Source organism: Sciurus vulgaris (genome assembly GCF_902686455.1).
Source record: "Sciurus vulgaris genome assembly, chromosome: 2".
NCBI lineage: Eukaryota > Metazoa > Chordata > Mammalia > Rodentia > Sciuridae > Sciurus > Sciurus vulgaris.
Genome location: NC_136462.1, coordinates 178972705 through 178992629, shown reverse-complemented (window position 1 = coordinate 178992629; position 19925 = coordinate 178972705). Strand labels below are relative to the sequence as shown.

Below are 19925 nucleotides of genomic sequence, written 5' to 3'. Positions count from 1 at the left end.
GGAGCCCAGAAGAAAATAAAGAAGACATGTAGGTCACTGTATGAGACCTAAGCCTAAGAAGTGACACCACGTTTTCAGGTTATTCCCATCTCTCAGCACAGAGTTCTTGTAGCTGTGCATGGGGCAGGAGTGGCGCAGGGAGGGAGGAGCAGGACGGTGGTCAAACGAGGAAAGGATGAACAAAAAGGCACGGCTGAAGACCACAGAGCTCAGGTGGGCCGCGGCCCTCATTTCATAATCAAAATGCCAGAGATGGAGGAGGTGGTTTTAGACAGAGAAGCAGCCTGGGCGGGGAGGTGGGAGGCAGCTGCCATGAATTCTCTGGTTTTGTTTGTACGGTACTGTTTCCTGTCCCCAAACTCTAGGTGTTTGAAGAGCACACTTGCTACTTTGTAGTCCTGCTCAGGTCATCAATCCTAGTACAAAACCTAAGGCCAATCAGGACATACCATCCCACTGCACCTGGCAAACAGCAAGCAACGGGCATGTGCCCCCAGCAGAGCTGATGAGGTCTTCCCTGGGACTGCTATGCCAGGGCAGAGGGAAGACATTCTTTCAGTTCCAGGGTTGAGGAGCTGAAATGAGGAGACCCTAGGGCCACCAGAGGCTAGCTTTCTACTATGTGTAAAGATCCCACCTGTAGAAGAATTAAAAAATGGATGTATATGTCTAAGGTGTGGACATGGAACCTGGACCTAACCATGCTTGAAACTAGAAATCCAAACTTCTCAAACTGTCCAGTTACATCAGCCAGTAGAGTCTCTTTTTGCTTGTCTGTTTGAACTAGGTTTTGGTTATCTACCACCTACAAGAGATCTCTTTACAGGGGCTGTAGAGAAGGGAGATCTGATTTATTCTAGATACTCCATGGACTATGATTAAGGTCTGAAAGTAGAAGTTACAGGGGGGACAACCTGCAGAATCAGAAGACCTTGAAATGATAGAAACTGTTCAGAGAATGGGGAGGGTCAGGAAGAAATGTCTTTTCTGTCACTGGATGTGCTACAGCAGAGGTCAGCACATTTTTCTTAAAAGGACAGACTGTAATTTTTTAGGCTTTATAGGCCACATGGTCTCTGTGGCAACAGTTCAATTGCCACTGCAGTGTGAAAGCAGTCACAGATGATATGCAAATGAGTGAGCATGGCTGTATTACAATAAAACTTTATTTCAGGAACAGCTCTGCTGGCCATGGGCTGCAGTTTGCTGACCTCCGAGTCAGAAGAGGAGGGGCGTGGTCACCAGATGAAAGTAGGGCTACAGCACTGCACTGAATGACCCTTAGAGTCTCTTCTCACCTGGAATTTTTGGGGAAGGATACTCCAAGCCTCAGCTTAGGGACCTCCAACTCTGTTTTGCAAATATACTCTGGCTGCAAGCAGAGGACTGCTTGCTTTTGGGCTTTGGAGACCCAAAGTACTATGGGTGAGAGTGAGTCTTCCCTGTTATCCTCGAGGTGAGGAGCCTACCAGAGCGCCCTGAACTCCTCTCTCAGGTCCGTCTGGTTTATGTGCCATGTGGCAGTCTGTCAGACCAGGACTGCTGGGATCTGTTTGCATCCCCACTTGTGCCACTCGGGGACAAGGAGCTCTGCACGTTTGCCCTCATCAGGCAAGCCAGGGCCCTGTTCATTAGCCCACACTCACCCTGTGCGGGATCCTGCAGAAGGGAGGTGCTTTTTAACTCCTCTCTCCTACTTTTATTCTTTCCTGTTCCTGTTCCTTTCTCTAGTTTCATGAGGTGCATACTGTATTATCAAGACACTCTTACTCCTATTGAAATCGGCCCAAGAGACATACTGCCTTTCAGTATTGTTCCGGGGGTTTCTTACAGGTTTCATATGAAGGCTTGACTCCTACATGTACAGAACACAGATTCTCCTTCCCTAAAAAGGTATGTTCTAGAGTAGAAAACAACCCTAGGTGACTTTGGCTCTCTTCACTCTTGGTGGAAAAGATTCACACAGTGAGGTTTTTTCCCAGCATTCTCCTTTCCACCGTGCTGCCTAAAGGGCACTAAGGGGATCCTCTCAAGGAGGGTGGTACCTTATTAACAAAATAAAAGATGGCATAGACCAGGACGTAGAATGCAGATCCTCCAGAAACCAGGAAATTTCTCCACCACCAGCGGTAATCCTGAGGAGGAAACAAGAGTCACTGCTGTCTCCAAGGCCTCTTTCTGCCAAACTGCACAGCTGGCTGAAGGACTTGAGACTCAAAGTAAAAGTAACATTCAGGTGAGGGACATGTTTTATACCTTTTTTGTGATAGTGGTTACACAACTGTGCACACTTCTAAAAATTATAGAAGTACAGAATTAAAAGGGTGAAATTTTACTATATATAAATTATATCTTGATTTTATGAACTCAACAGATAAAGAAAAATAATAATTTATATTTTGTGAGCAAATACATCCCATGTGTCAAGGACTTTTTTTTTGTGTGTGTGTGTGTGTGTGTGTGTGGGAATTGAACCCTAGGACTTGTACATGCTAGGCAAGGGCTCTACCACTAAGCTACCCCCCCAGTCCTTTCTTTATTTAGTTTTGAGAGAGAGGGTCTCAATAAGCTGCTGAGAGTCTCACTAAATTGCTGAAGCTGGTCTCAAACTTGGGATCCTCTTGCTTTAGCTGGGATTACAGATATGTGCCACCATGCTTGGCGTCAGCCCTTTTTAAACATTTTATATTGAGAGAGGGTCTTGCCAAGTTGCCCAGGCTGGCCTTGAACTTGTGATCCTCCTACCTCAGCCTAAGGCTTGGCCTCCTGAGTTGCTGGGATTGCAGGCTGCACCATCGAGCTCAGCCTGCTAAGCACTGTCCTAAGCACTACATATGAATCAGCTCATTGAGTACTTAACAGCAGCCTTCCAAGTTAGGTCTGTTATTATCCCTGTCACTCCGAGGAGCAGGAAAAGGCACAGGGGTTGAACAGACTACTCAAGATCTAGAGCTGGGCTGGGGTTGTGGCTCAGGGGAAGAGCACTTGCCTAGCATGTGTGAGGCACTGGGTTCGATCCTCAGCACCACATATAAATAAATAAAAGTCTACCAACAACTAAAAAAATATTAAAAAACAACAACAACAACAAAACCGATCTAGAGCTACTATGAAGGAGCCAGATTTCAGTCCACACTGGTAGCTCCAGGCCAGGCTTATGTACTCTACAAGAGCTTATTCCCAAAGGAAGGGCAGATTACCAACCTGCATCAGATGGGCAGAGAAACTACTAATGGAGTGAACTCATCCTTGCATCAAGTTGTGGGTATTACCCCACAACTATGCAGTGAGGTAGATGTCACCCACCAATCCAGCCTCAAGCTGAGAAATGCAGGCTTGGAGAAAAAAGCACCACGCTGGCCCAACACTCAGAGCGTGAGGCAGGGACCATGGGACACCCAGATCCAGCTCATAGCTCAGCCTCACCGACCTATTCCACGCTGAACACAGCTCCCACTCTCCCTGCTTCCTGGCCCCATGCCCCTTACCTCTGCACACAGCTGGAAGTATACCATGACAATGCTGATTTGTGAACAGGACACCACCAGGATGATGAAAACCAGGAACAAGAAGCCAAAGAGGTAATAGAACTGATTCTCCCAGATTGCCTGTGAACAGAGCAGAGTAGGTTTCAGCTGGCCTGCCCCTGCCCCTGGCATCCCACCTCTAACCAGAGCAGTAATGGAGACACCATCATGACATCATCACAGTCAGTGCCCAGCTTGTGGCTCTGACTCGCCACTCCTCCCTGGAGCAGGGGGTGAGCCACAGCGTTCTTAGGGAGGGGCTAGGATATGGCTGACCCTGATGTAGGTGGAGCCGAACCAAATTTGGCAGCATGAAGAAATAATCAAAATCACACAGCAGCCACCACCACTTAAGAGACAGCTTCCCATATGTTGGGCGTTAGGCTCTGTCTTTTATGTTTACCTACAGATGGAAGCCCAGGCAATCTTGCCTATTTGTTTATTTGGTTCAGGGATTGAACCCAGGGGCCCTTACCACATACCCAGCCATTTTTAAAATTTTTCTATTCTGAGACAGGGCTCACTAAGTTGCTGAGGGCTTGCAATCCTCTTGTCTCAGCCTGGGACAAGTTGCTGGGATTACAGGTGTGTACCACCATGCCCTTTTAGAGCTGAGGAAATTAAGGCTGAGTGAGGTTGGTGATTGGTTCAGGGTCACATAGACAGAATAAAGGGGGTCTTCCTGGTAGATGCACAGGGGCCAACCTCTGACCCTTTGCCTAGGCAGGCCTGGGTATGCCAGGGTCTTGGCGGGTCTTGAATGGACCATTACTCTGGAACAGTAGAGACTTGTCCAATACTGACTTGAGGCATGGCACCACCTGTGCTGGGCTACCAGCTGGGTCAGCCAGACTTATTGCCAACTTTCATCTTGGCACTCCCAGGCAGGAGTCGTCATTGTCTCAGCAGCAGCACTTCCTGAATGCCAAGCACCTTTACAGACCACAAGGTTCCTAACAACTAGGGATCATTGCCCCTACTTGCCTGAAGTTTTGGGAAACACTAACAGGCATTCCCATCTTTATGGGAAGGGTTCAGAATGGAAGCAGCTGCAATGCTATTGCTCAAGGTGCTAGATGGAGCATCACTGAAGTAGCTTCCATGGGCTGTGCCCTTTCACCACACCAGATCCTGCACAGATGTGTACTAGCACATCTCCTGAGTCCTCTGACTTTTAAAACTGTCCTGACGGCAGCTCTGTGACTTGATTTCGGGGTGAAGAATGGGGCTTCCAGAGGTTAAATGACCTGCCCGCAAGTTAACAGGCAGTGAAGATGCAGAGTGCTGAGGTGAGGGGGACAGATCACGCTTGAGTGGCGAGGTTGTGTGTGGGAGTGGCGATAGGCCAGCACTTACACTGAAGATGAAGAACAGCTCGATGAACATGGCGCCAAAGGGCAGGATCCCAGCCATGAGGATGCTGCGGCAGAGCAGAGTGTTAACACCGCCCACAACCCAGCCCCTGGGAAGCCCGCGTGAAGCCTCCCAGCCAGTGTGAAGAGAGTGGGTGGGGTCTCGGTCTTCCTGCACTGTGGGGCCACTATAATCTTTTGAGAGAGAATGCACAGTGGGCATAATTCTCCCCAGTTCACAGATGGGAAGATGAGGTATGGAGAGGTGAGCAAGTTGCTCAAGGTACAAATGGAGGTCTCAATTTGTCTCATCACACTGTCCTTCTGTCCCCTTCCCTGTCCTGTTTTCTAGGCTGACACTAAGTCTGGTTGCAATCTGGCCCTCTATCATGGAGTGAAGTTGGGCTTTATCAAGGCTATTGGTACGGCTGCAGTCACTGGTCACAGCACCCCATGGGGGCCTATCTCAGGGGAACACTGGCCTTTTCTACCCAGAATGCCCCTTCTCTTGCCCCTGCCAGAAGACTCACCCCACAAATCGGTTCATGTACCACCGCTGTTCAGGGATCTGCCGGGGAATCTGGTTTGTGCGTACAGGGTTGTCATATGGCTGCTTGCGGAAGCCGAAGTAGTAGCCCAAGTAGACAAGGGGCAAGGAGATCCCAAACCACATGCACAGCAGAGCCACCATGGTGGGAAAGGGCACCTGTGGACACAATACTGTGAGAACCCCTTGAGGACTGATACCCTGGGTGGGTCCATCCAAGGTGGAAGAAGACCTTCCAGGTTCTAGGGAGGGAAAAGTCACACACACAGTGAGGCTACTGTGGTGGAGAAGGTTCTGCAGATCCCCACCTTCTCTCTAGGGCCCCTGGCCAGAATCTCTTGGGGCCAAGAGTTTCCTGGGGGTAGGGAAAGCAGAGTGCATGCAGGGTACCATTTGGGCTCCCAATGAAGAAGGAAACTCGGCACCCAGAAGCTCTTCATCCAGGGAGGAAGTGGGGAAGAACAGGAAGTAAAGGACTGAGAACCTCGGGGGAACATAGAAGGACCAGAATGAAAGGAAATTATACGTGGTCCATCATTTACAAAGAGCAGTGAAGAAAAAAAAGGGATAAAAACAAAGCTTCACAAAGCACTTTTAATTTGGTTGAAGTAAAATACCTCTAAGAGTAGTTTATAACACTGTATGTACAGGGCTCCTTCCTTTTTTTTTTTTTTTTTCCCTAGGGATTGAACCTAGGGGCTCTTAACCACTGAGCCACATCCCCAGTCCTTTTATTTCCATATTTTATTTTGAGACAGGGTCTTGCTAAGTTGCTTAAGGATCTCACTAAATTGCTGAGGCTGGCCTTGAACTCATAATTCTCCTGCCTCAGCCTCCAGAACAGCTGGGATTACAGGCATGTGTCATTTTGCCTGGCAGACTCCATTTTAATACAAGCATAATATTTATACACATATGAGCCTTAAAAGGCCTAGACTAAAAACTTAACAGTGCCTTCTTGAATTTTGGGGATTTCCATCATCTTCTTTTGTGCAGTTATCATGATTTATGTTTCTATAAAAATCATGCCAAAAGAAATGAATATGTGAGAAGCTACTTTGAAAATCTGTATTCCAACAAAATAGAAAGAACCGAAGACATTGACAAATTTCTAGAGACATATGCTCCTCCCAAACTGAACCAGGACATACACGATTTAAACAGATCAATATCAAGCAATGAAATAGAAGAAGCCATTAAAAATCTACCATCCAAGAAAAGCCCAGGACCAGATGGATTCTCAGCCGAGTTCTACAAGACCTTCAAAGAAGAACTCATTCCAATACTTCTCAAAGTATTCCAGGAAATAGAAAAGGAGGGTACCCTACTGAACTCATTCTATGACGCTAATATCACCCTCATACCCAAACCAGGCAAAGACACATCAAGGAAAGAAAATTTTAGACCAATATCCTTGATGAATATAGATGCAAAGATCCTTAACAAAATATTGGCAAACTGTATTCAAAAACATATTAAGAAAATTGTGCACCACGATCAAGTGGGGTTCATCCCTGGAATGCAAGGATGGTTCAACATTTGTAAATCAATAAAAGTAATCCATCATGTCAATAGACTTAAGGATAAGAATCATATGGTTATTTCAATTGACGCAGAAAAAGTGTTTGACAAAATACAACACCCCTTCATGCTCAAAACACTAGAAAAAATAGGGATAGTAGGAACATACCTGAACATTGTAAAGGCTATTTATGCTAAGCCCATGGCCAACATCATTCTTAATGGAGAAAAACTGAAACCATTCCCTTTAAAAATGGGAACAAGACAGGGATGTCCTCTTTCACCACTTCTATTCAACATTGTCCTCGAAACTCTAGCCAGAGCAATTAGACAGACTAAAGAAATTAAAGGAATACGAATAGGAAAAGAGGAACGTAAGCTGTCACTATTTGCGGATGACATGATTCTATATTTAGAGGATCCAAAAACCTCCCCCAGAAAACTTCTAGACCCCATCAACGAATTCAGCAAAATAGCAGGCTATAAAATCAACATGCATAAATCTAAAGCATTTTTATATGCAAGCGACGAAACAGCTGAAAGGGAAATGAGGAAAACAACTCCATTTGCAATAGCCTCAAAAAAAAAAAAAAAAAAAAAAAAATACTTGGGCATCCATCTAACCAAAGAGGTAAAAGATCTCTACGACGAAAACTACAAAACATTGAAGAAAGAAATTAAGGAAGACCTCATAAGATGGAAAGATCTCCCATGTTCTTGGATAGGCAGAATTAATATTGTCAAAATGGCCATACTACCAAAAGTGCTATACAGATCCAATGCAATTCCAATTAAAATCCCAATGATGTACCTTACAGAAATAGAGCAAGCAGTCATGAAATTCACCTGGAAGAATAAGAAACCCAGAGTAGCTAAAGCAATCCTTAGCAGGAAGAATGAAACAGGGGGTATCGCAATACCAGAACTTCAACTATACTACAAAGCAATAGTAACAAAAACAGCATGGTATTGGCACCAAAATAGACAGGTAGATCAATGGTACAGAATAGAGGACACGGACACAAACCCAAATAAATACAATTTTCTAATACTAGACAAAGGTGCCAAAAATATGCAATGGAGAAAAGATAGCCTCTTTAACAAATGGTGCTGGGAAAACTGGAAATCCATATGCAACAGAATGAAACTAAACCCCTATCTCTCACCCTGCACAAAACTCAACTCACAATGGATCAAGGACCTTGAAATCAGACCAGAGACCCTGCATCTTATAGAAGAAAAAGTAGGTCCAAATCTTCACCTTATTGGCTTAGGATCAGACTTCCTTAACAGGACTCCCATAGCACAAGAAATAAAAGCAAGAATCAATAACTGGGATAGATTCAAACTAAATAGCTTTCTCTCAGCTAAGGAAACTATCAGCAATGCGAAGAGAGAGCCTACGGAGTGGGAGAATATCTTTGCCACTCATACTTCAGATAGAGCACTAATTTCCAGAATATATAAGGAACTCAAAAAACTCTACACCAAGAATACAAATAACCCAATCAACAAATGGGCTAAGGAAATGAATAGACACTTCACCGAAGAAGATCTACAAGCAATCAACAAACATATGAAAAAATGTTCACCATCTTTAGTAATAAGAGAAATGCAAATCAAAACTACCCTAAGATTCCATCTCACTCCAATTAGAATGGCGATTATCAAGAATACAAGCAACAATAGGTGTTGGAGAGGATGTGGGGAAAAAGGTACACTCATACATTGCTGGTGGGGTTGCAAATTAGTGCAGCCACTCTGGAAAGCAGTGTGGAGATTCCTTAGAAAACTTGGAATGGACCTACCATTTGACCCAGCTATCCCACTCCACGGCCTATACCCAAAGGACTTAAAATCAGCACACTACAGAGATACAGCCACATCAATGTTCATAGCTGCTCAATTCACAATAGCCAGACTATGGAACCAACCTAGATGCCCTTCAATTGATGAATGGATAAAGAAACTGTGGTATATATATACAATGGAATATTACTCAGCCATAAAGAATAATAAAATTATGGCATTTGCAGGCAAATGGATGAAACTGGAGAATATCATGCTAAGTGAGATAAGCCAATCTAAAAAATCCAAAAGACGAATGATCTCACTGATAAGTGGATGATGACACATAATGGGGGGTGGGAGGGGGGCAAGAATGGAGAAAGAAGGGATTGTATAGAGGGAAAAGAGAGGTGGGAGGGGTGGGGGGTAAGGAAAAAAATAACAGAATGAATCAAACATCATTACTCTATGTAAATGTATGATTATGCAAATGGTATGCTGTTACTCCATGTACAAATGAAACAACATGTATCCCATTTGTTTACAATAAAAAATAAATAAATTAAAAAAAGAAATAAATATGTATAGTGTTTAGAACAATATCTATTACAAAGTAAGCACCACATGTTTGCTATTACTTTATAATTTTTAAATTATGTAATTCCATTTAAAATATATAAAGAAAAAAACAGTAAAAAAAGATATATTAAATATCTATATAGTATTTATCTCTAGATGGTTGGATTATAAGTTTTTTTAATTTCTTTAACTTCTCTATACGTCTCAAATTTCCATGAGTGTTTATAACATACAACTGGCAATCAGGAGGAAAATGTTGAAGAGAACATAAATACAGGCATGAGAAAAGAGGGCGGGCATGATTGTTTCCCAAGCTGCTGGGGCTTGCAGCCTCACCCAGGGACCTTTAACAGGCACTGGCAGTGAAGGGGCAGGTGGCTCTACATGCTAAGGTGGGGTGGCACATGCCTGCCTGACCTGTACCACAGCCCTGCTCTCTGACCCTCTAGAGTCCAAATCATATGCAATGAGCCTCAATGTACAGGACTCCACATGCAGCCGCTAGCAACACAACAGACCGGGGCTGGTGGGTTCCCTCTCTAAGGACAGGACTGCACAACCTCTCTGCTCTACCTTCGGGGGCCAGTGTGGGGGGCAGGACCCCAGGGAAGGGAGTCCTGTTTTGGGATATTGACCTAGTATATTCATGCCGGACAGCTTTGCCTTGATGGAGACAAAGGGGAATTCCCCAGCTGGCCCCCGGACCATGAAAACCTCCCTTTAGAGAAGTGAGCTTTGGCCAGTTGACAGCCTAGAGGCCAGAGCCCAGACACAGGCGACAATGGGCAGTGCTGGGGAAACCCCAGTCAGCCCTTGGCCCTTAGGGCTGGGAACACAACTTTGGGGACTCAGAAAAGGGAAGGAAGCAGCAGGAAGTTACCCTGGGGAGTAGGACAGAGCACCACTGGCCCCCCCCTTGCTGGGCTGCGAGAGGCAGGGAGGGCACTTACCGCTCCAGATGAGTGCTTTCCCCAGATGAAGCAATTTAATATGAAGCAGATGCCAAAGACCACGCCAGGGTACAGTGTTGCCGTCTGGGAGGAAGAGGGGCCAGGCTGGGGAGCTGTATCCAGGGAGTTCCCACCTGTTCCCAGTGGGGCTTCCCGACCAGCTTCAAACCCTCCTTGTCCTTTGGAACTCAGCTCGTCTCAGTCTTTGGAAGCATCCCCGCAGAACAGCCAGGTCTTGGTGTTATGCCTTCTTAGATCCCTGAAACTGCTCCTTCCTTGCTTTCATCCCAGTTAGCAGTTACAGATAGTCCCTGAATTACCAAGGTTCTATTTCATGGTTTTTTTATTTTATGATGGTGTGAAAGTGACAGGCATCCAGGAGAAACTCTGCTGTGACATTCCGTAGGTTAGATGTGTTAAATGCATTTTTGAGTCAAGATATTCTCAACTTATGATGGGGTTATTGGGATGTAACCCCCTGTAAGTTGAGGAGTGCATCTATTTTTGCTACCTGATTAATGTCTGCCTCTCCTCAACAGTGAGTTCCCTGGGAGAAGAGACCAGCATGTTCTCTGATGTACTTCCATCACTTAGAACACAGAGCAGAATACATACTCACTGAATAGGCAAATGAATGAATAAAACTTTCACAAAACACCTATGTCTAGGCCCTGGTCCCAACCACCTAGAATGGGTTAGCTTTGAGTCTTAGGGATAACAAATGCTGAGATAGGTATCATCTCACCCAAGCCTCACCACAGAAGGAAAGGACTAACATTACCCCCTTTAGAGACAAGGACACTGAAGTCAGTGACGCTAAATACCCTGACACACTCTAGACAGTTTGCTAAGGGTGGAGCAGAGGTTCACAGCCAGGTGTTCTAACCCTAAGCCAGGCTCTGGTTTCCAGTCAGCTGGAGTCCCTTGGCTGGGTTGGGTGCAGGGAGCTAAACCCCAGACTTACACTGAAGCCTCCTTCTTTCCATGCTGGGGCCAACAGGCCAGCCAGGGCATGCAGGGGAGTCACTGACCACAATGACCACAGCTCCCTGAAACCTGGCACTCAACTTCTACTTCCAATTTCATTTTTGGGCCACCATCCCTCTCACTCTGCAGCTGGTCGGTGCCCCTGCATGTTCCTGCCCCTGGGCCTTTATACAGTTGTCACCTTAGGGTATCTGCTTCCTAGGGCTCATGCCATACCAAGGGCCTCGCATGCTCTGTCTCTTTCCACCCATACAAGCCCAAGAGGTAGATGCAACTATCCCCACTGGAGAAAAGAGAAAACAGGCTCAGAGGGCTGTTTGTGATTATCAATCTGGAAAAAACCAGACCTGGGACTGGAGTCTAAGAAATTCCAGAACCCGAGTCCCCTCTGCTTGCTGCTTCCCTCTGTCTGAAACTTTCCTTTTCAAAGACCAGTTCAATTGTCATGTCCTCCTTTCATATTGCTCTTTACTGCTGTGTAACAGGGAATTCCTCATCTGCCTTCCTGGCTGAAATTTATAGGCTAGGCCCTGCGTCAGACACCAGGAGCATAGACGGGGAAAACTGTCCCAGGGAGAAGGGACTCAGATCCCCCAAGGTGAGACCCCTAGGACCTCTCCTATTTCTATGCTCTTTTATGCTGCTAAACTCTTTCCCTGTTCCCAGGAGGACAGGAAGGGCAAGAGTCATCCTCACTGGAGAGAAATGGAGGCACCACATTGAGAAATATGCTGGCAGTCATGTGAGTCTGGCCTCTTCAGTCCTGGTAGGTGATTCTCTCTACCCTGTTGGGCAGGGTGTTCTGTGGCACTGCCAACTGAAATCCTGTCATTCTGTGTCCCCTATGTCTTCTCCTGCGTGAGTCACTGAACAATGTAGGCTGAGGGTCAACTAAGTTCAAACCTTTACTTTATGGAGGGACAATGAGGGCCCTGAAATGTCCTTCTGTGAGCCTACAGGTAAAAGCTCAGAACTGCTGACTCTCAGGCCCAGGTCCCCCGCTGCTCTGCCATACTGTTGTTCAGCCCCTGCCTATGCTCCTCCTGAGGAGCCTAAGAAGGAGTCTCTTTGCTCCCACCAAATGCCGGAGGTGGGGGTTTAGGACACTTACACAGAAGGCTCCTTTCTTCCATCGATGGCCTTTTAGAGTGCGGTAGAGGCGGCCAGCAGAAAACCCACCAAATACCCTATGGGAAAAGGACAGGGGCGCACACCAAGGGGGCCCGTTAGTAACATGAGGGAGCCTTGTGCCAGCCCCTGGGAGCGCGCTCACACACACCTACCCCATGAACATGAAGAGGAAGCAGGCTGTGGTCATAAGAGCTCCCCGGCTGGAGGGCGACAGCATCCCAAGCATGGCCACGACTGCGGAGGGAGGGGGGGCAGTCAGGGTGGCTGAGTGCCAGGTCCCCAGCTCCTGCCTTAGGCAGGCTGACAGGACTCTGGATAGATGGGGTTATATAAGGCTCCCTTGGTCTTCTCAATATTCCTTCCCCTCTACAGGAAAAGACTGGGTCTTAGCTGGGGCTCCCAGGAGTACAGCAGCTGCTGGGCCTTGGCTGGCCAAATCTTAACTGTAGCTTCTAGGCCACAGATCCAGGTACTGGACTGAGAAATGCCAGCACATTGAATGTGCATTCTTGACTCTGCAAGGGGGAGATTAGTTTCTCCAGTTCTCAGATGAGGAACAGGCTTAAAATGGTTAGGTGGCTTATCCAAGGTCATAAAGCCTGGAAGCAGGAGGTTGAGATACATATTTAGGCACAGTGACTCTAGAGCTGTTTGTGACTATTATACACTAGTATTTTTTGTTTGTTAAAGAAAAAAGACCTGAGTTCAGTCCTAATCCTGGTACTTATTTTAGGTCAGTCACTTAACCTGACCGCAAAAGGAAGCCAAGCTTACAACAGCACTGATAAGAGTGGACACAGTGGGCTCCGTAAACGAAGCTACAAAGTTGTGAGGACATCACCCTTCCCAGGGACTGGGTCTGCTGCCAGCAGTTGTCTGGCTCAGTGAGGCAGACATACCTGCTTCTTGCTGAGTGCTTAGATCCTCCCTGAAAACCCACCCTTCCTGAGGCACATGGAAGAGACAGCTAAGTCTCAAGATCAGGCCCATGCCCCTCCGGCCCCAAACTCAGCCCAGTGGCCCACTCACAGATGACGATGAGGATCATACAGAAGAGCTGAATGCCTGAGCCCAGCAGGGAGCTAAGGATCATGGGGTACTGAGGTGGCCTGAAGACATCACCATGCACCAGCTTCCACCCAGATTCCTCCATGGTGTCTTCCTGTAGCAAAGGACCAGAGAGCGAGACAGGTTTGTGAGGATGAGGACAGATCTTACTGGGGCCCAAGGACCCAGGCCCCCAGGTCCCCAAGCCCAGGTTAAGAGTCCCTCAGGTGTCAACCACTTCTGCTCTGACACAGGAGTGTAAAGTGATATGAGAAAGTTCTCAGAACTGGGAAAAGAAGCCACAAACATGCTTGTAGCTGCATGGAAGAGAAATCTCCTAATTCCACAAATTTGGTGTGTGGAAAAATAATGCAAACATATGAGTGCACCAAGATGGTATTAGTAGTTTTTAGGTGGTGAGATTTAGGAGCACTTCATTTTTTTCCTGATTACAAAAAAATAGGTATTTGTATAGAAAAAAAGAGGTATGCATCATGAAATTCAAGTAAAACATGATAGTATGGAAAAAATTTTAAAGTACAGATATAAAAGTAATGCTCTATTACTTAAGTAATTTCTAAACATTAACATAGGCTAATGATACTTATTTTTTCCTCCTGGTGCTGGGGATTAAACTCAGGGTCTTGCACATGATAGGCAAACACTCTACCACTAGAATACATCTTCAGCCTGATACCATGTTTTGGTATACTTCTTTCAGTCTTTTATGTATGTTTGTGTGCACATGCACATATATGTTTTAAATAATGAGACCCTACTGTGTAGTTTCTTATTTTCAGCTGGTATTTGATCCTGGACATCTCAAGTCAATAAATACTTCTTTGAAATTATATTTCAAAGCTACAATAAATGTTTCTAGACCAAGTCTTTGAGTGTTTGGTTCTTTCCTTAGGAAAATTTTACAAGAATTACTGTGGCAAAGTAAGTTGCCTATTTTACAGTTCTTGAGAAGCACTAGTTACTATTCAGAAAACTACCAAATTTCCCTTCTATGGGTGGAATGGGAAGGTACTTTTATGTTAATCTTGTGAACAATTAGTACTATTAAAGAAAAATTGGGAACTGGGGATGTAGTTCAGTGGAGAGCCCTTGGCTAGCCTCAGTAAGGCCCTGGGATCCATTCACAATATCACACACACAAAATTTGTGCCAATTTGATGGTCCCAAGCTATTTTCTCATGATTGAATCTGCAATTTTGGGGGTTATCCCTGAAGCAAAACAATTTTTACAATGTTATTGGCCATGTATTCTTGTCTATAAATTTGATGTTTATCATTGTATTAGTGATGTTAAGAATTATATATATATATATATATATTCCCCCCCCCCCCCAGTCTGGGGATTGAACCCAGGCCCCTGGACATGCTAGGCAAGTGCTATACGGCTGAACTATATCTCCAGCCCCTCTGTACTTGTTTTTTTAAAGCTTGTGACAAATATTGTTTTATCACTTCATTTTTTCTTTGCTTTCTTTGTATATCTGACTGCAGAATAGTTTAAAATTGTTTAATGTCACATTAATTGTTCTTTCTGTGACTCTTCCATTGCCTTTATGCTTCAAAATTAGAAACATCATCCCCATGATTTTGGGCCGTTAAAAATTTTTTTTTTTTGCAGGGGTAGGCACTGGGGATTAAACTAAGGAGCACTCTACCAGTGAGCTACATTCCTAGGCTTTTTTCTTATGAGATAGGGTGTCCCTAAGCTGCCCAAGCTGGCCTTGAACTTGCAATCCTTCTGCCTCAGTCTCTATTACAGGTGTGTGCCATTGCCTCTGGCGAGGTCCTTTTCAATACTTTTGAGGTTCACTGCCTGAATGACTACATCCACACGTGCACACACAAACATAAACACACTCATGCCAGGTTGCCTTCCCTTTTCTGGCCCATCCCTCCCCAGCCAAGACCTCGTACAATGTCATCCTCCTTGTTATAGTTGGCAATGTCCTTCCGGAGGGTCCGAATAATAATCATGCTCAGGATGCCTGAAACAGACAGAGGAGGGAGGAGGTGAGCACTGCTAACTGCTGTCTGTGTTCTGAGCCCTCCAGCAGGACTAGGACATGTGGCCACTTCAGCTCCTCCCCTGGGCAGAACTCCATTCCAGCTGACTAGAGAGACGTTTGCAGAAACAAAGGGCTGTTACGATGGGTAGGGAGGACAGAGGGACATGGCTTTTTATGTCAGGAAGGAGAGCATCCCAGCTCCTCCATGGCTGAGTCCTCCTGGCTTCTCCGGCCTCATCTTTCCCAGGCTCGCTCTCACCCACCTCTGCCTGTTGTTGGCTTTGACCATGAGTCCACAGCTTGTCTCTCCCTCACCTCCACATGTTACTCCAACTGGGAATACCCATGTTGCCCTGACAGCCTCCTTTGCATGCTTCAAGACTCCCCGGGGGCATCTTCACCTCTTAGTCCCCCAAATAGTTCAGAGACGCCCCTTGCTGCTGCTCTGATTTGGCCTTTCTACCTTCCTAGGCAGCAGGGTAGTTGTTAGGAGAATGAGCTGTTACAATGCTGATTCACCTAACGCTTTTAGGCTTAGCTCATGGGGATAAAGGGCTGAGATGTTTGTAAAGTGTTAGGATAGCAGCTGGCCCCTTGGCAAATGTTTAATAAACAGCAGCTTGCTCAATCTTTGCTTCTCTTGACACTGAAATGATCAGTGTCTCTCTACTTCGATCTGCCACCCTCTTACCATATGGCTTCTGCCAAACATGTCTCACTGCAGGGCGGCAACCCTGGTTGCAATAGTCCTTCCCTGGATCTCTGAATGGTGGCTCTTCCCCCTCATTCAGAGAGGACTTCCCTACAGCAGCCTTCACCTTTTCTTCCACTCTTCTGCATTTGGTCCCTCTCTTTATCTGTTCCATGTAGCATTTGTCACTATCTAGAACACCACTACTTATTTGATGTTTTGTTTCCTCCCATCATTACTCTGTAGACTCTGGACAGAGAGGACAGACTGGTTGGCTTGCTCAACACCTTATCACCAGCATCTGGCACTGCACCTGGCACAGAATAAGCAACTACAAAGTGTTGTTGAATTATCAATGAACGTGTGCGTGAACACATGTATCCAATTTCCTCTAGTGAGATCTCAGCAGAGACTGAATCTTGTTCACCTCAGTACACTTGGTGCCTAGCATGGGGCCCTGACGGCTGTTCCTGACCCACACTTGGCCCTGAGTACACCTCAGAAATCCCCCCACTGGGTCCTTTCCACCCGTCAACTCATAGAGCTCTCACCTGACAAGAAGAAGACCACCACAACAGAGTTTATGATAGAAAACCAGTGGATCTGCACATCGCTCATGGTCAGGTAAGTGTCCCAGCGAGAGGCCCATTTGATGTCACTTTCCTGATGGGCAGGAGGAAGCAGAGTCAGGACTCCTGCTCTCAAATTCAGGCCCAGACTAGACCTTCCTCCCCTGCCAGTGAGCTCCTGGCTCCTTCTCACCTCCCAGTGCACAGAGTAGGTGAAGTATAGCTGATTCTCCTTGGTGGGGTCAATTTCTTGGGGTGAGGAGTTGGTACCCTCAGGCAGGGTGCATGAGCTCTTCTCATCTGCTTTGAGGTCTATGAGAAACAAGAGACTCAGTCTGTTCCCATGGTGGCTAGCACCACTACCCAAGGGCTGTTCTGGGGCTCCCCTTGAGGCTACCTACTGTTGTGACTCTGGCCTCAAGGGTCTGAGAGTTCAGTAGGCAACAGCCCTTAAAATTATATTCCCTAGGGCCCTGACCTTCTGAAGGGCCTGTGGGGCTACAGAGAAGTGTATGCATGGATGGGGAGGGAAGGATGAGAGGGGTCTAGTCTAAGCCCCTCCTCTGGGCAATCAATTTCTTGCACTTGATTCAAACATCCACTTACTTATTCAATCAGGCCCATTTAGCGCATGACAGTGGCTCATTCTATCATATATGCTCACATTTAGTTTGCCTCCATGACTTTAATTCAATCACTCACATGCTATCTCCATTCATTCACTCATTTTTTCATTCTGCCATCTGCCCCTTCATTCAGCCAACAGACATATAATAAGTACCTATGTACCAGGAATTGTGCTGGGTACTAGAGATAAAACAGTGAGAAAAGGAGACAAAGACTCTAATCTCAAGGAGCCATTGATGGAGTAGAGACCTCAAAATAATCTTTGAGTGTGCCCATCACATTTAGGAAAGGCAGCATGGTACTCTTAACATATGGGATCTGTTTTAGAAGGCTTCTGTGTATGACTGTGGCCTGCTGCTTAGTTGAAGACCTCCCCTGGGAGTGAGGGCCTACAGGGGATGGGGAGCTGGATCAGGTCCTACAAGGGTCACATAACTGTTGACCCTGGACAACTTCAGTCTGTACCAAGACCCACACAGAGGGGAAGAAGACAGCTGCTGCCCAGGAGCTTTGCCTATATCCTTACTCCTTGTACTGCAACCCAGGGTGAGCTGCCTGGTTCTCATGAAGAGGCTCAACAAGCTCCACTTGCTATTTGGTCTTGGCCAAATCACCAACCTCTCTGAGCCTCCTTATAGGTCATCATAACCCACCTCCTGGGGTGGCTAGATGTTGGTAAGTTGGTGGGTGCCCAGCCCATGACAGCAGATGTCAGATGTCAACTGTCCCTAGATTCCCACCTTCTCTGCTAGGAACACAATGACCCTTCTGTGCCATACCTGGGCCTACTGGCCAGTTTAGGAGTGAGAAATGTGAGAAAACTGAGTGGGGCGCCCAGGCCCATCCAGCCCTGCCCCACTGGTCAGACCTCCCCACTCACCCTCCAGCCTGATGCTCTGGGGAATCACCTCGAAGCGGACGACACGGTACGTGTGCTCCTGGTCCTCCTCCATGTCCTCCCGATGGTAGTAAAGGATGAAGGAGAGGTGATTGTGAAGGTATATCTAAAAGGCAGCAACAGAGAGAACAAAACAGCTAGCAGCCAAGAAACAATCAGTAGCCACTCAGAGAGACCAGCCCAGGCACTAGGTCTCTCCCCTTGTCCAACATGCCTGGTCATACCAACCTTCTAAAAACACTACTTTCTTCCTATCACCCTCCTACTCAGAAACCCTCCAGAGCTCCCTGGGGCTTATCAGATAAAAGTCCTTTTTCCTCATCCTGGCACTCAAGGCCTTCTACCTCTGACCCTAACAGAGCTGCCCATCACCATCTTTCAAGACACCAGTCCACCTGGCTTCCCCAGCCCCTGCCTGCTTCAGGAACAGTCCCGACCCTGCATCTCTACTTGCATATCCACCGCCACTAGCACACCAGCATCACTTCCACTTGGCTCAGACCTGCCCCCTCTGTGACACCCTGGGTGCACAACGAGCTCCCTTGCTAATGTAGGGCAACAGGATCTAATTCAAAGACACAGGGCCTCACACTGTGAGCTCTTTCCCAAAGAAGTCCTTTGAGGACAGGGGCTGCGCTTCAGAGGAAATGCTTTTGTCCTTTACTACTTAAGTAACGTGTGTTCAGTTTAGAAAACAGGCTACTATATAAAGGGAGCAGTCATCATATCGCCATTATTAGCTTATTCCCGGGGTCTACATCACAAAGTGCCCCTCGGTTTACTCTGCAGAACAGCCCCAGTGGGTGAATATCAGCATTACACACATTTTCAGATCAGAAGCAGGCTCAAGGCTACTCAAGACAACCAGAAAACAGTGGAGGCTGGGTTCAAATCCACAAGGCCCTCTTCTGCACACTGAAGAGCTTCCAGATTTTGTCTGGTTGAATTCTACAAAAACAGAATCTAACATTTTAGCAAGTGTGCCTTCAGCTCTTTGCAGGATCTACCAGAGCCTTTCCAAGGCTGCAGGCTTCTGACAGGCCATCTCCTGGGGCATTGGGGGAAAGATGCCTTAGCCGACCCCATCTTCCTGTTACAAGCCTAGAGAGGAACATCTCCCTCTGCTCTACGGCCCCTAGTGCTTGTGGCTCCCCAGCTCTTTGAACACACCAAAGACACTCTACCTTGTTGACATCTGTGAAGCCGAGCCGGTAGCCATGTTCAAACTGCACATCTTTTTCTTTCTTCTTGTCATCACTGTCGCGGTTGGAGTAGAGCTCCAGCCGGGTGGCCACAGGCAGGTTATCGGCAATGCTGGAAACCCAAGGCCCCACTCAGTCCCTCTGGACCGCCTCTCCCATCAGCTCCCACCCTAAGTAAATGCGAGGCCAACGGGAGGCAGAGGACAACTTACAGGTGGACGTAGTAGTCTTCCGTGATGCGCTCTGCCACCAGCCGGCTCTGCTCCACTGTCAGGGTCACTGGCTTGTTGGCCTGGCTGCACAGAACTTCACACTTCTTCTCACTGTTCATAAGAACCTGGAAAGGGGTGTTGACAATCCGGTCCCCTCTCAGCACCTCTCCTGCCGTAAGAGAGACAGATCGAGCTCAGAGTCTCAGCCCTGAGTTTGCTGAGGTCAACAGAGTCACAAGCCGTGGGACGGCAGGGCAGAATGGACTTCCC

The 19925-nt window shown here is 46.8% G+C and overlaps 2 protein-coding genes across 5 annotated transcripts in view; one reads left to right on the top strand and one right to left on the bottom strand.

Moving 5' to 3' along the window:
• Window positions 1-19925, top strand: part of NOL4L (nucleolar protein 4 like) — a 384060-nt gene that overhangs the window by 320214 nt on the left and 43921 nt on the right. The window lies entirely within an intron of this gene.
• TM9SF4 (transmembrane 9 superfamily member 4) overlaps window positions 1-19925 on the bottom strand; it is a 49137-nt gene that overhangs the window by 2589 nt on the left and 26623 nt on the right. For 3 of the 4 annotated variants that reach the window (XM_079126187.1, XM_079126188.1, XM_079126189.1), the window contains 14 exons: window positions 19656-19824; window positions 19426-19555; window positions 18224-18347; window positions 16910-17028; window positions 16699-16810; window positions 15365-15435; window positions 13412-13544; window positions 12535-12616; window positions 12363-12438; window positions 10265-10348; window positions 5410-5585; window positions 4884-4947; window positions 3489-3608; window positions 2046-2135 (listed from right to left, as the gene is read on the bottom strand). In XM_079126187.1, coding sequence (XP_078982313.1) covers window positions 2046-2135; window positions 3489-3608; window positions 4884-4947; window positions 5410-5585; window positions 10265-10348; window positions 12363-12438; window positions 12535-12616; window positions 13412-13544; window positions 15365-15435; window positions 16699-16810; window positions 16910-17028; window positions 18224-18347; window positions 19426-19555; window positions 19656-19824 — 1550 coding nt within the window. The remainder of the gene's footprint in view (window positions 1-2045; window positions 2136-3488; window positions 3609-4883; window positions 4948-5409; window positions 5586-10264; window positions 10349-12362; window positions 12439-12534; window positions 12617-13411; window positions 13545-15364; window positions 15436-16698; window positions 16811-16909; window positions 17029-18223; window positions 18348-19425; window positions 19556-19655; window positions 19825-19925) is intronic. The other variant, XM_079126190.1, reaches the window with a different exon arrangement.